The sequence below is a fragment of the Oncorhynchus kisutch genome, linkage group LG23 (genome assembly GCF_002021735.2).
Source record: "Oncorhynchus kisutch isolate 150728-3 linkage group LG23, Okis_V2, whole genome shotgun sequence".
In the NCBI taxonomy this organism is placed as follows: domain Eukaryota; kingdom Metazoa; phylum Chordata; class Actinopteri; order Salmoniformes; family Salmonidae; genus Oncorhynchus; species Oncorhynchus kisutch.
The window spans coordinates 5,207,380-5,222,675 of NC_034196.2; the positions used below are offsets into that span (position 1 = coordinate 5,207,380).

At 44.6% G+C, this 15,296-nt stretch overlaps 1 protein-coding gene across 2 annotated transcripts in view; it reads left to right on the forward strand.

Moving 5' to 3' along the window:
* The window catches only part of LOC109877853 (tyrosine-protein kinase JAK2), an 80,823-nt gene that overhangs the window by 56,053 nt on the left and 9,474 nt on the right, over nucleotides 1-15,296 (forward strand). Inside the window, exons 8-16 of one of the 2 annotated variants that reach the window (XM_020470082.2) lie at nucleotides 3,389-3,546; nucleotides 3,623-3,734; nucleotides 3,957-4,146; nucleotides 5,087-5,208; nucleotides 5,453-5,587; nucleotides 10,364-10,451; nucleotides 13,328-13,455; nucleotides 14,021-14,159; nucleotides 14,683-14,834. In XM_020470082.2, coding sequence (XP_020325671.1) covers nucleotides 3,389-3,546; nucleotides 3,623-3,734; nucleotides 3,957-4,146; nucleotides 5,087-5,208; nucleotides 5,453-5,587; nucleotides 10,364-10,451; nucleotides 13,328-13,455; nucleotides 14,021-14,159; nucleotides 14,683-14,834 — 1,224 coding nt within the window. The remainder of the gene's footprint in view (nucleotides 1-3,388; nucleotides 3,547-3,622; nucleotides 3,735-3,956; nucleotides 4,147-5,086; nucleotides 5,209-5,452; nucleotides 5,588-10,363; nucleotides 10,452-13,327; nucleotides 13,456-14,020; nucleotides 14,160-14,682; nucleotides 14,835-15,296) is intronic. The other variant, XM_020470083.2, reaches the window with a different exon arrangement.

Below are 15,296 nucleotides of genomic sequence, written 5' to 3' on the forward strand. Positions count from 1 at the left end.
ACTATTCCAGGGCCGGCACCAGAACGAACCCCCCCCCCCCCATGGGACCTCTTGTGTGCGCTAATTTTGTTATTGGGTGTCATAATGAAGACCATAAGCAGCGCGTGAGTTTCAAGTTTAGGGAAGCTTACAATTTCTCCTAACATTTCTACCTACTGTATCTGTGTGCCAGTTATGATTCGTGGAACAATTTTCGTGGAACAATTTCATTTCAATAATATCATTGTTTCTCAACATTATAGTCACGTGGTTAATCATAATCTGATTTCAAATGATCTTCATCTAAAAGTTCAAATTCAACTAATGCAGGAGCAATCCGTCTTTGCCATATGGACACATTGATACGCGGCTAAAGGAATTAGGGCATGAAACTCAGAGAGCCTACAATGCAGCAGTAGGCCTATAACTTCCATCGTCAACTAAGTAAAATACATCGGCCTAAAGCTGACAAATCAAAACAGGAAATCTCCAGATTAAAATCTAGGTTCTTTCAATCACATTAATCTTTCTACTCCTCCTGTTTGTCTCCCTTTCATTCTGACCTGTCTTGAGCTATCGCTAGTGAAGTGCAACTATGTATCAACTGAGCAGGTTGGCGTACTCGGGCGCAGAGAAACCACACACATGCTCATTGCTCACATGGAGCAAGACACCTAAAATGAAGGTAATGAAATGAACCAAAACTTGTTTCTCACAAGTGTAGCAGGTGGTGAACTCTGCATTCAACGTTTCCTCTCTGGGAATGAGAACGGTAAATCACTGTAGTAGTATTACTGTAGCAATAACATAAATGAATGTAACCAGATGAAGGGGATGAACAGAGAAATTTACTAGGCCTACGGGTGTCTTGGAAATTCAGTACTGAGCGAGACGTCATTTCTTCAAACAATCATCTTTTTATTTAATATCGATTAATTATTGCGATAATGAAACCGCCAACCCAACAGCCTGGAATAAACAATCAAAGGGAAAACAATTCACACAATGAAACAATGAATGTGCAAGAATAGGCGGGAGAGAGCGAAGAACATTCTGGAGAGCAGTGCTTGCATTCTGGAGAGCAGTGCTTGCATTCTGGAGAGCAGTGCTTGCATTCTGGAGAGCAGTGCTTGCATTCTGGAGAGCAGTGCTTGCATTCTGGAGAGCAGTGCTTGCATTCTGGAGAGCAGTGCTTGCATTCTGGAGAGCAGTGCTTGCATTCTGGAGAGCAGTGCTTGCATTCTGGAGAGCAGTGCTTGCATTCTGGAGAGCAGTGCTTGCATTCTGGAGAGCAGTGCTTGCATTCTGGAGAGGGAAGGCCATATATTTGCCACACACCCCTCCCCTTGTCTCAATTTTTTAAAATTATACTCAAGACACATTATCTAAACACATTTTAGATGCTTTTCACTGACAGCCGCAAACAATAATCAGCTAGGCCTATTGCCACACGCACTGCCCAAATTGCGGGCTTCCCAAATAGGCATAGGCCTATGAGCTAGTGATTTTAAAACAACCCACAGCTATTTTGTTTCAAAGAAGATTATGATCCTCTGTGGCTAAGTCAAGCTCTCTGATAAAGTATTTGGAATGATTTCATTTAGACAGGAGTAATTATAGAATTTTGGCAAAACGTCAATTTACTTTAGGGGAAGTCAGCATCTGAACAGTGCACTATGCACCCACCAACTTTCCTTTCTAATTTGAAAGTGGCTGAAACCAGAGATCTGTATATAATGATGAAATACGCATGTCTCCACCCTAGCAATGTGAGTCATTGTCCCAAAGGCAGGAGTGCAGGCGACCATCTTAGGTGTGCATATTACAGTATGCCCATAGAAACGCATTGGGCTTATTCTGGGAAGATTTTTGCAAGAGGGAACCCTCTCGCTTCGCCTCTTCCTCTCTGCTGAAACTAGCGAGCGAAACAGAGCCCCTCTCTTACTATATGTAGCCCATGTGTCGGAAGCTGTCTGGACAGAAAAAAGTATTTCATGCTATACTCCTTTTGTCCAGACAGCATCAGATACATGGTCTACACATACTGAGACAGACTGAATGTAGGCTGCTTTTCCACAGTTAAAAAAAAAATGTTTTTGTATTTTTTTCAGTCTTGCTGGGTAGGCTACTCCAGTTATTTCACTCCTCACATCTACCACTGTTCGAGGAGCATGAAGCCTCACGTTGCCGGACAGTTGATATTTCGGCCAAACGCTGTATGCCACGGGCTCTCCAAGCCTGTTCCTGCAGCTACCCAGTGTGGTGGTAAATACGGTTACCACAAACAGCCCTAGTGTTGACCGGATTAATTACGTCGGCCTTGTCAGGTTGTTGGTTCATATCTGGCTCAAAGGGACAATGAGGCCTTTTCTGTTAGAAAAGCATGTCAGAGTACTGACCCAACCCCCTCTTTTCCTCTATCTTCTTTAAACTCTCGCTCTCTCTCGCTCTCTCGCTCTCTGGCTCTCTCTGGCTCTCTCTGGCTCTCTCTGGCTCTCTCTGGCTCTCTCTGTCTCTCTCTGTCTCTCTCTGTCTCTCTCTGTCTCTCTGTCTCTTTCTGTCTCTCTGTCTCTTTCTGTCTCTCGCTCTCTCTCTCGCTCTCTCTCTCGCTCTCTCTCTCGCTCTCTCTCTCGCTCTCTCTCTCGCTCTCTCTCTCGCTCTCTCTCTCGCTCTCTCTCTCGCTCTCTCTCTCGCTCTCTCTCTCTCTCTCTCTCTCGCTCTCTCTCTCTCTCTCGCTCTCTCTCTCGCTCTCTCTCTCGCTCTCTCTCTCGTTCTCTCTCGCTCTCTCTCGCTCGCTCTCTCTCGTTCTCTCTCGCTCTCGCTCTCGTTCTCTCTCGCTCTCTCTCGCTCTCTCTCTCGTTCTCTCTCGCTCTCTCTCTCGTTCTCTCTCGCTCTCTCTCTCGTTCTCTCTCGCTCTCGCTCTCGCTCGCTCTCGCTCTCTCTCGCTCTCTCTCGCTCTCTCTCGCTCTCTCTCGCTCTCTCTCGCTCTCTCTCGCTCTCTCTCGCTCTCTCTCGCTCTCTCTCGCTCTCTCTCGCTCTCTCTCGCTCTCTCTCTGTCTCTTTCTGTCTCTTTCTGTCTCTTTCTGTCTCTTTCTGTCTCTTTCTGTCTCTTTCTGTCTCTTTCTGTCTCTTTCTGTCTCTTTCTGTCTCTTTCTGTCTCTTTCTGTCTCTCTCGCTCTCGCTTTCGCTCTCTCTCGCTCTCGCTCGCTCGCTCTCTCTGTCTCTTTCTGTCTCTCTCTGTCTCGCTCTGTCTCGCTCTGTCTCGCTCTCTCTCGCTCTGTCTCGCTCTCTCTCGCTCTCTCTCGCTCTCTCTCTCGCTCTCTCTCTCGCTCTCGCTCTCTCTCTCGCTCTCTCTCTCGCTCTCTCTCTCGCTCTCTCTCTCGCTCTCTCTCTCTCCCCTACTACACAGGAGCTGGAGTTCCGTTCCCTGTCCGAGGCTCTGTCCTTTGTGTCCTTGGTGGATGGCTACTACCGGCTCATAGCAGACTCCCACCACTACCTGTGTAAAGAGACGGCGCCCCCTAAGCTGCTGGAGGCCATTCAGAGCTACTGTCACGGCCCGGTTTCGTAAGTCAAGTGTATGTGCGTACGCTCACGCTCACACATGACTGAACCCATCTGTCATCTTCATCTCTGTCCTCAGGATGGAGTTTGCGACCAGTAAGCTGCGACGGTCTGGGAATCATAAGGGTCTGTACATCCTCCGCAGCAGCCCTAAGGACTACAACAAATACTTCCTGACCTTTGTAGTGGGGGTGAGTACAATGCATGATACTGGTGCTGTGGACCTGATGGATTGAGTGGCCCCAGAGTCCCCTGACCAACTGCTCTAACTGTAAAACTATTCATGTTTAGTCCAGAACAGACTTATGTTAGCCTTTCTCCTCATGTGTACATTTTATAACCTTACTGTCAAAAGTGTATGTCTGTCTCTGTGTGTATCTGTCATTAACCTGTCCCCCCTCTCTTCTCTGAAGCAGAGTGACAGCCTGGTGGAGTTTAAGCACTGCCAGATAGTGAAGACAGACCAGGGAGAGTACGTCCTCTCTGGGGCTAAGAAGAGCTTCAGCTCTCTAAGGGAGCTGCTCCACTGCTACCAGAAGGAGGCGCTGCGCTCTGACGGATACATCTTCAAGTTCACCAAGTGCTGCCCGCCAAAGGCTAAAGGTGAGAGGTCCGGGGATAAGGAGCAGCAATGGGTCATAGCTGTGTTTTTGTGTTTATAACAATAACATAAACTGTCCTACTTGATTTCATTGACCAATGTTAGCAATTTGGGGAAACGTTTGGGCTCGCTCTCCAGCCACACTTGACTCTCGATCTATATTCTCACAGCAGTTTAATAAACAAATAATGCACTATCCTTCAAAAGGAGACGTGACACACAGATCGAGGAAAGGATGAATGCAGCAAAGTACAGAGAGATCTTTGATGAAAACCTGCTCCAGAGCACTCAGGACCTCGGACTGGGGAGAAGGTTCACCTTCCATCAGGGCAACGACCCTAATACTGAATACTTTCCAAAGTGTGATTTATATGAACCGATTCTAATCAGATTTCATGTTGCTAAAATGCTGTCGGTTCCACTTTGAATGCAACAATGGTTAACGCACAGAAGTTATTTTCAAAGAGATGGCTAACAGCAAGCGCTGCAACACAAAACACACTTCCGCTCACCAGATGATGATAATTTGAAACTTCTTGTTCAAAGTTATTCTTGAAAGGAAGAAGCTAACAAATTAGCAACAACATCGTCTTTGATACCTGCTGCAACCGCTGCAAACTAGCCAACAACAAAAGCTAGCTAGACTGTGGGAAAACTACTGTTCGCTGTTGCGCAGTGACCTGTTTCCATACGTTTTTGTAAAAACGGTCTCACCCATTAAGTCAAAATGTGACTTGTGGCATTTTTCTGGTCTTGGCTCGGTCTCGGACCTCTTGTCCCCCTCCCAGTCTTGACTCACATACAAGAACAAAATGTATGTACCCCACTAGTTGCGTTCTACCCTATATTCACAGGTTACTTAAGGAGTTACAGGGGAGACGAAGACAATCTCTTTATATACCCCTAACTCTACATCTTCATCTCTGTCCCATCTTTCTGCAGACAAGTCTAACCTGTTGGTCTGCAGGGGTAACCAGGGTGCTGAGGTACCGCTCTCCCCCTCCCTCCACAGACACATTAGCCAGATGGTGTTCCACAAGATACGCAAGGAGGACCTTGTCATCGTAAGATACCTCTCTCAAACACTCTTTTTCTACCTATCCGTATTCCTCCTCACTCATTACTAAAAATGAATCGCTCTGGTCAATTAGCTTGAGAGCAGAGGCCACTGGGTTCTGTATGAACACACACACACACACACACGTACAAAAAATACTTCTGAAGAGGCGATTATTGGGTAGGTTGGGGGTAGTAACAGACCTGCCACTTAAGCACCAGGGAATTGATTGTGTTCCCTGTGTGTTACAGAAAGATAGTCTGGGTCAGGGAACGTTCACTAAGATCTTCTGTGGTGTGAGGAAGGAGCTTGGGGACTATGGAGAGATTCACCAGATGGACGTCATTGTCAAGATCCTGGACAAGGCCCATCGCAACTACTCCGAGGTTAGTTAAGAAAATGACTCTCACATCAGTAAGAGATTCATCTGAACTTAGTCTTTGATTGAAATCAATGCATGAAAAAGTGAGAACTCCATTTAAATCCAAGTTAGGATATGACCCTAAGAGAGCTGTAATGTTCAGGAGCTAGTCTTGATTTGACTTGAATACAAGTCTGCATCCGTTTTTGAAAGCAGTGGTGTAAAGTACTGAAGTAAAAACACTTTAAAGTACTACTTATAGTTGAAGTCTGAAGTTTACATACACTTAGGTTGGAGTCATTTAAAACTCGTTTTTCAACAACTCCACAAATTTCTTGTTAACAAACGATAGAACATCTACGTTGTGCATGACACAAGTAATCTTTCCAACAATTGTTCACAGACAGATTATTTCACTTATAATTCACTATCACAATTCTAGTGGGCCAGAAGTTTACATACACTAAGTTGACTGTGCCTTTAACAATGCCTTTGAAAAACAATTGTAGACCTCCACGAGTCTGGTTCATCCTTGGGAGCAATTTCCAAATGAAGGTTCCACGTTCATCTGTACAAACAATTGTACACAAGTATAAACACCACAGGACCACGCAGCTGTCATACCGCTCAAAACTGCCATAAAAAAGCCAGACTACGGTTTGCAACTGCACATTTTTATTTATTTATTTTATTTTACCTTTATTTAACCAGGTAGGCAAGTTGAGAAAATGAGAAGTTCTCATTTACAATTGCGACCTGGCCAAGATAAAGCAAAGCAGTTCGACAGATACAACGACACAGAGTTACACATGGAGTAAAACAAACATACAGTCAATAATACAGTATAAACAAGTCTATATACAATGTGAGCAAATGAGGTGAGAAGGGAGGTAAAGGCAAAAAAGGCCATGGTGGCAAAGTAAATACAATATAGCAAGTAAAACACTGGAATGGTAGTTTTGCAATGGAAGAATGTGCAAAGTAGAAATAAAAATAATTGGGTGCAAAGGAGCAAAATACATAAATAAATAAAAATTAAATACAGTTGGGAAAGAGGTAGTTGTTTGGGCTAAATTATAGGTGGGCTATGTACAGGTGCAGTAATCTGTGAGCTGCTCTGACAGTTGGTGCTTAAAGCTAGTGAGGGAGATAAGTGTTTCCAGTTTCAGAGATTTTTGTAGTTCGTTCCAGTCATTGGCAGCAGAGAACTGGAAGGAGAGGCGGCCAAAGAAAGAATTGGTTTTGGGGGTGACTAGAGAGATATACCTGCTGGAGCGTGTGCTACAGGTGGGAGATGCTATGGTGACCAGCGAGCTGAGATAAGGGGGGACTTTACCTAGCAGGGTCTTGTAGATGACATGGAGCCAGTGGGTTTGGCGACGAGTATGAAGCGAGGGCCAGCCAACGAGAGCGTACAGGTCGCAATGGTGGGTAGTATATGGGGCTTTGGTGATAAAACGGATTGCACTGTGATAGACTGCATCCAATTTGTTGAGTAGGGTATTGGAGGCTATTTTGTAAATGACATCGCCAAAGTCGAGAATTGGTAGGATGGTCAGTTTTACAAGGGTATGTTTGGCAGCATGAGTGAAGGATGCTTTGTTGCGAAATAGGAAGCCAATTCTAGATTTAACTTTGGATTGGAGATGTTTGATATGGGTCTGGAAGGAGAGTTTACAGTCTAACCAGACACCTAAGTATTTGTAGTTGTCCACGTATTCTAAGTCAGAGCCGTCCAGAGTAGTGATGTTGGACAGGCGGGTAGGTGCAGGTAGCGATCGGTTGAAGAGCATGCATTTAGTTTTACTTGTATTTAAGAGCAATTGGAGGCCACAGAAGGAGAGTTGTATGGCATTGAAGCTTGCCTGGAGGGTTGTTAACACCGTGTCCAAAGAAGGGCCGGAAGTATACAGAATGGTGTCGTCTGCGTAGAGGTGGATCAGGGACTCACCAGCAGCAAGAGCGACCTCATTGATGTATACAGAGAAGAGAGTCGGTCCAAGAATTGAACCCTGTGGCACCCCCATAGAGACTGCCAGAGGTCCGGACAGCAGACACACTGAACTCTATCAGAGAAGTAGTTGGTGAACCAGGCGAGGCAATCATTTGAGAAACCAAGGCTGTTGAGTCTGCCGATGAGGATGTGGTGATTTGACAGAGTCGAAAGCCTTGGCCAGATCAATGAATACGGCTGCACAGTAATGTTTCTTATTGATGGCGGTTAAGATATCGTTTAGGACCTTGAGCGTGGCTAAGGTGCACCCATGACCAGCTCTGAAACCAGATTGCATAGCAGAGAAGGTATGGTGAGATTCGAAATGGTCGGTAATCTGTTTGTTGCCTGGGCTTTCGAAGACCTTAGAAAGGCACGGTAGGATAGATATAGGTCTGTAGCAGTTTGGGTCAAGAGTGTCCCCCCCTTTGAAGAGGGGGATGACCGCAGCTGCTTTCCAATCTTTGGGAATCTCAGACGACACGAAAGAGAGGTTGAACAGGCTAGTAATAGGGGTGGCAACAATTTCGGCAGATAATTTTAGAAAGAAAGGGTCCAGATTGTCTAGCCCGGCTGATTTGTAGGGGTCCAGATTTTGCAGCTCTTTCAGAACATCAGCTGAATGGATTTGGGAGAAGGAGAAATGGGGAAGGCTTGGGCGAGTTGCTGTTGGGGGTGCAGTGCTGTTGTCTGGGGTAGGAGTAGCCAGGTGGAAAGCATGGCCAGCCGTAGAAAAATGCTTATTGAAATTCTCAATTATGGTGGATTTATCAGTGGTGACAGTGTTTCCTATCTTCAGTGCAGTGGGCAGCTGGGAGGAGGTGTTCTTATTCTCCATGGACTTTACAGTGTCCCAGAACTTTTTTGAGTTAGTGTTGCAGGAAGAAAATTTCTGCTTGAAAAAGCTAGCCTTGGCTTTTCTAACTGCCTGTGTATAATGGTTTCTAGCTTCCCTGAACAGCTGCATATCACGGGGGTTGTTCGATGCTAATGCAGAACGCCATAGGATGTTTTTGTGTTGGTTAAGGGCAGTCAGATCTGGGGAGAACCAAGGGCTATATCTGTTCCTGGTTCTACATTTCTTGAATGGGGCATGTTTATTTAAGATGGTTAGGAAGGCATTTAAAAAAAATATCCAGGCATCCTCTACTGACTGGATGAGATCAATATCCTTCCAGGATTCCCCGGCCAGGTCGATTAGAAAGGCCTGCTTGCAGAAGTGTTTCAGGGAGCGTTTTACAGTGATGAGTGGAGGTCGTTTAACCGCTGACCCATTACGGATGCAGGCAATGAGGCAGTGGTCGCTGAGATCTTGGTTGAAGACAGCAGAGGTGTATTTAGAGGGGAAGTTGGTTAGGAGGATATCTATGAGGGTGCCCGTGTTTAAGGCTTTGGGGAGGTACCTGGTAGGTTCATTGATAATTTGTGTGAGATTGAGGGCATCAAGTTTAGATTGTAGGATGGCTGGGGTGTTAAGCATGTTCCAGTTTAGGTCGCCTAGCAGCACGAACTCTGAAGATAGATGGGGGGGGCAATCAGTTCACATATGGTGTCCAGAGCACAGCTGGGGGCAGAGGGTGGTCTATAACATGGGGACAAAGATCGCACTTTTTGGAGAAATGTCCTCTGTTCTGATGAAACAAAAATAGAACTGTTTGGCCATAATGACCATCGTTATGTTTGGAGGAAAAAGGGGGAGGCTTGCAAGCCGAAGAACACCATCCCAACCGTGAAGCACGGGGGTGGCAGCATCATGTTGTGGGGGTGCTTTGCTGCAGGAGGGAATGCTGCACTTCACAAAATAGATGGCTTCATGAGGTAGGAAAATTAGGTGAATATATTGAAGCAACATCTCAAGACATCAGTCAGGAAGTTAAAGCTTGGTCGCAAATGAGTCTTCCAAATGGACAATGACCACAAGCATACATCCAGAGTTGTGGCAAAATGGCTTAACAACAACAGTCAAGGTGTCACAAAGCCCTGACCTCAATCCCATAGAGAATGTGTGAGCAGAACTGTGATGAAAGACATAAAAGCTTAAATAAATCTTTCTCTCTACTATTATTATTCTGACATTTCACATTCTTAAAATAAAGTGGTGTTCCTAACTGACCTAAGACAGGGAATTTTTACTAGGACTAAATGTCAGGAATTGTGAAAAACTGAGTTTAAATGTATTTGGCTCAGGTGTATGTAAACTTCAGACTTTAACTGTACGTAGTTTTTTGGTATCTGTACTTTACTATTTATATTTTTGCCTACTTTTACTTCATTACATTCCTAGAGAAAATGACTTTTTACTCAGTTCATTTTCCCTGACACGCAAAAGTACTCGTTACACTTGGACAGGAAAATGGTCCAATTCACACACTTATCAAGAGAACATCCCAGGTCATCCCTACTGCCTCTGATCTGGCGGACTCACTAACACACAAACATACTTCATTTAGCAAATTATGTCTGAGTGTGGCCCTGCCTAAAGAAAAAAAGAAAATAGTGCAGACTGGTTTGCTTAATTTAAGTAATTTGAAATTATTTTTACTTTTTCTTTTGGTACTTAAGTATATTTGAGCAATTCCATTTACTTTGAATATATTTCAAACCAAATACTTTCAGACTTTTACTCAAGTAGTATTTTACTGGCCGACTTTTACATGAGTCCTTTTCTATTAAGGTATCTTTACCTTTACTCAAGTATGACAATTGGGTACTTTTCCTACCACTGTTGAAAGGGACCGGAAAATGTCGTTTTGCAAATGGAATTTGTTAATTTACTATGTTTGCATTTTCAATTGTGTCTCTCACCAGTCGTTCTTTGAAGCCGCCAGTATGATGAGCCAGCTGTCCCATAAGCACATGCTCCTCAACTATGGCGTGTGTGTCTGCGGGGAGGAAAGTAAGTGACATCCCACAATTCAGTTATTCTGTTCCTCTCGCCTTTTCCTCTGATAGCCTACCTCTCCCTCCCAACCATAGCCCCTGAACTCTCCCTACTTCCCTGCCCTCTCTACAACACTGTTGACCTTTGTCTGTCTCTGCAGTCGGTGTCGTCTGTCTGACGATCAGTGAAGGTGTCTATTATGATGGGATAAGGGTGTTTTTCTAATGGAGTCCTGCTGAGGCACGTAACAGAACACGAAAAGGTGTTTTTTATTGGACAAGTCCAGGTAGTCCCTCCCTTTTTTTCCAGTTTTCTTCCATTTGGTCCCTAATGAACATGACCCTGGCCACATGGTCTGTGTTCTCTGTGGGTTAGCATCAGGGCCAGCATTGGTCACCACACTGTCTGCCTGGACTAAAAGGCTTACAGTAGCTGTGACCTGTGACTACTGAATAGACTGATGCCCTGGGTTAATCCTATGATGTAATGACTGGAGCAGGCAGTGCTGGAACAGCATATAAAGCAGGCCTTGCTCTATACACGGTGTGTACAAACCATTAAGAACACCTACCTTGTGTTATTTGTAGTATTACATTGTTATTGATTACTGCATTTTTGGGTTTAGTGCTTGAAAGAAAGGCATTTCACTGTACTTGGGCATGTGACATTAATACTTAAAACCTAAGGATAGAAAGGATGGCCTTTTCCATATTCTGTGGCATAAGAAACACTTCCACATATGCAAGGTGTACAATAAGTGTCTGTAGGGCACTATAAACTGAGTGTACAGTGGTGGCCAAAAGTTTTGAGAATGACACAAATATACATTTTCACAAAGTCTGCTGCCTCAATTTGTATGATGGCAATTTGCATATACTCCAGAATGTTATGAAGAGTGATCAGATGAATTGCAATTAATTGCAAAGTCCCTCTTTGCCATGCAAATTAACGGAATCCCCCCAAAACATTTCCACTGCATTTAAGCCCTGCCACAAAAGGACCAGCTGACATCATGTCAGTGACCCTCTCGTTAAAACACAGGTGTGTGAGTTGACGAGGACAAGGCTGGAGATCACTCTGTCATGCTGATTGAGTTTGAATAACAGACTGTAATCTTCAAAAGGAGGGTGGTGCTTGGAATCATTGTTCTTCCTCTGTCAACCATGGTTACCTGCAAGGAAACACGTGATGTCATCATTGCTTTGCACAAAAAGTGCTTCACAGGCAAGGATATTGCTGCCAGTAAGATTGCACCTAAATCAACCATTTATCGGATCATCAAGAACTTCAAGGAGAGCCGTTCAATTGTTGTGAAGAAGGCTTCAGGGCGCCCAAGAAAGTCCAGCAAGCACCAGGACCATCTCCTAAAGTTTATTCAGCTGCGGGATCGGGGCACCACCAGTACAGAGCTTGCTCAGGAATGGCAGCAGGCAGGTGTGAGTGCATCTGCACGCACAGCGAGGCAAAGACTTTTGGAGGATGGCCTGGTGTCAAGAAGGGCAGCAAAGAAGCCACTTCTCTCCAGGAAAAACATCAGGGACAGACTGATATTCTGCAAAAGGTACAGGGATTGGACTGCTGAGGACTGGACTAAAGTCATTTTCTCTGATGAATCCCCTTTCTGATTGTTTGGGGCATCCGGAAAAAAGCATGTCCGGAGAAGACAAGGTGAGCGCTACCATCAGTCCTGTGTCATGCCATCAGTAAAGCATCCTGAGACCATTCATGTGTGGGGTTTCTTCTCAGGCAAGGGAGTGGGCTCACTCACAACTTTGCCTAAGAACACAGCCATCAATAAAGAATGGTACCAACACATCCTCCGAGAGCAACTTCTCCCAACCATCCAGGAACAGTTTGGTGACGAACAATGTATTTTCCAGCATGATGGAGCACCTTGGCAAAAGTGATAACTAAGTGGGTCGGGGAACAAAACAAACTCCCCAGACCTTAATCCCACTGAGAACTTGTGGTCAATCCTCAAGAGGCAGGTGGACAAACAAAAACCCACAAATTCTGACAAACTCCAAGCATTGATTATGCAAGAATGGGCTGCCATAAGTCAGGATGTGGCCCAGAAGTTAATTGACTGCATACCAGGGCGGATTGCAGAGGTCTTGAAAAAGAAGGGTCAACACTGCAAATATTGTCTCTTTGCATCAACTTCATGTAATTGTCAATAAAAGCCTTTGACACTTATGAAATGCTTGTAATTATACTTCAGTATTCCATAGTAACATCTGACAAAAATATCTAAAGACATTGAGGCAGCAAACTTTGTGAAAATTAATATTTGTCAAAACTTTTGGCCACGACTGTACAAAACATTAAGAACACGTGCTCTTTCCATGACATCGACCGACCAGGTGAAATCGATATCCTTTATTGATGTCACTTGTTAACTCCACTTCAATCATTTTAGATGAAGGGGAGGAGACGGGTTAAAGAAGGCGTTTTAAGCCTTGAGACATTTGAGACGTGGATTGTGTATGTGTGCCATTCAGAGGGTGAATGGGCCTTTGAATGGTGTATGGTAGTAGGTACCAGGCACACCGGTTTGAGTCAAGAACTTCAACGCTGCTGGGTTTTTCCACGATCAACAGTTTCCCGTGTGTGTTAATGGTCCACCATCCAACCAACTTGACACAACTGTGGGAAGCATTGGAGTCAACATGGGCCAGCATCCCTGTGGGTAGATAGAGATGGCGATTGGATGCTTTTACCCAACAGTCCTTATTAACCATTAGAAGCTTGGAAATGGCTTGCCCTCATCGCGGCAACATGGAGTTCTATGGTAGTTTGAAGTCCCCTTTTTGTACAATTTGGCACGTATCACTGTATTGTGCTGCGGTAGTACAGCTATGATTGTTGAATTATAATCCGTTGCTTTTCAGACATGATGGTGCAGGAGTATGTGAAGCTTGGCTCCCTGGATACATACCTGAAGAAGAATAAGAGCTCTGTGAACATCACCTGGAAGCTAGAGGTGGCCAAGCAGCTAGCCTGGGCTATGCATTACCTGGTACGACCAATCCAATCAGTTATATAGTAACACATTTAAGAAGTTTCATTGCCACATACACCCCATAGGTGCAAACAATGACCTAGTAAGACCCTAATCATCATCTCCTAGAAGAACCTCCAGGGTTCACACACACACAAAATGTATGCAATCACTGTAAATCGCTTCGGCTCAAAGTGTCCGCTATGTGACCTGGGTGGTTTAGCAGTCAGTGCCGCTGCCTACAACACCCATGTCAGAGTTGACATGGGTTTCGAATCTGACCCACAGTCCACTGTGAAGCTTGATGATTAGTTGACTATTTCAATTAGCTGTGTAGTGCTAGGGCAAAAATCGAAAAGTGCACCCCTTAAGATCCTGAGGACCGTGTTTAGGAAACCCTGGTCTGCTGTATGTGATGCACGCTCCTATCTTTCCCACTTTCTCTCTCCTCTCTCTCCAATAAAACAAATAAATACAACTGTGTGTGTGTGTGTGTGTGTGTGTGTGTGTGTGTGTGTGTGTGTGTGGGGCAGCGTAATGGTATTACTTTTATTTGCAGTCTGTCATATTCTGTGTGTAACAGGAGGATAAGAACCTGATCCATGGAAACGTGTGTGCCAAGAACGTCCTGTTGATCCGAGAGGAGGACAAGAAGACTGGGAACCCTCCCTTCATCAAACTGAGTGACCCTGGAATCAGCATCACTGTCCTGCCCAAAGATGGTGGGCACCAGCTCTTGTATCAGTTATTACTAAGAAATGATACTTTACTGAACTTATGCATGTTCTTTACAGTGCATTTACAGGGCATTTAGAACCCAACAAGTCTTCCTCAGGCGGTGTTGATGCAAGGTATTCACCACGTATAAAACATTTCAAAGGCGTTGTTAGAGGACACTCCTCTCTTCGCCACCCCTCCTCTCTCCTCCACCAAGAGGAGATACTAGGAAATAAATCAAAAAAGGGGTATAACCATGCAGAAAGCATAGAAACTCCAGATATTTTTCAAAGCGCTTTTCTTTAAGTAATGTCGGCTATTTCTGTGGCTATTGCAGTGGCAATGATAAAAAAACGAAAGAAACCAAAATATCCCTGAACTTATGCAGTTCTTCTCTCCGATTTATTCTCAACCCACTCCTCGCTGCCTCTCAACCCTCACCTGAAGAACGGTAGGGTGAAGCTGACTACTGTATAGTCCATTGTCACAGGGAAACTCATCCTCCTCCTCCTTCTTTATAACCTCTAGTCTTGGTGGAGCGTATCCCCTGGGTGCCTCCAGAGTGTATAGAGGTGCCTAGACACCTGACTCTGGCCACGGATAAGTGGGCCTTCGGCACAACCCTGTGGGAGATCTGTAGTGGAGGAGACAAGCCACTCAGCACACTGGACTGCTCCAAGGTAAAGACTGGGGGAGGTGTTGTTGTTGGGCAATTCATATTAATCACAGCAATAATAAATAGTTAATTTAGTTTGAAAGCCATGTCCGAGCCAGAATGGCCCATAGGGCAGGAGCCTATCTCCTGTTTCTGTAGCGTTGTTTGTATAGCACACTGTAAATTACACCCAAATATCAAGGTAGTTCACAAGCAGGAAGTCAAATAAAAGGCAGGAAATTAAAAGCTTTTGAGCTGTGTAGGGTTTCGTTCCTCTGTTGTGTTATGTTTTGAGGGCCATAGTTTGTGGTCTTCTGAAAATGTGTATAATGAATCAAATCTATTATTGAAACCAACATGTTTTGGCACACATGTCTTCAATGTATTTTCCTTGCTAGAAATACCTGTTCTATGAGGACAAGGAGAAGGGACATCGTGGATACTATATAATGCCAACATTGTGTACTCGCTCTGATCTTTATTATCT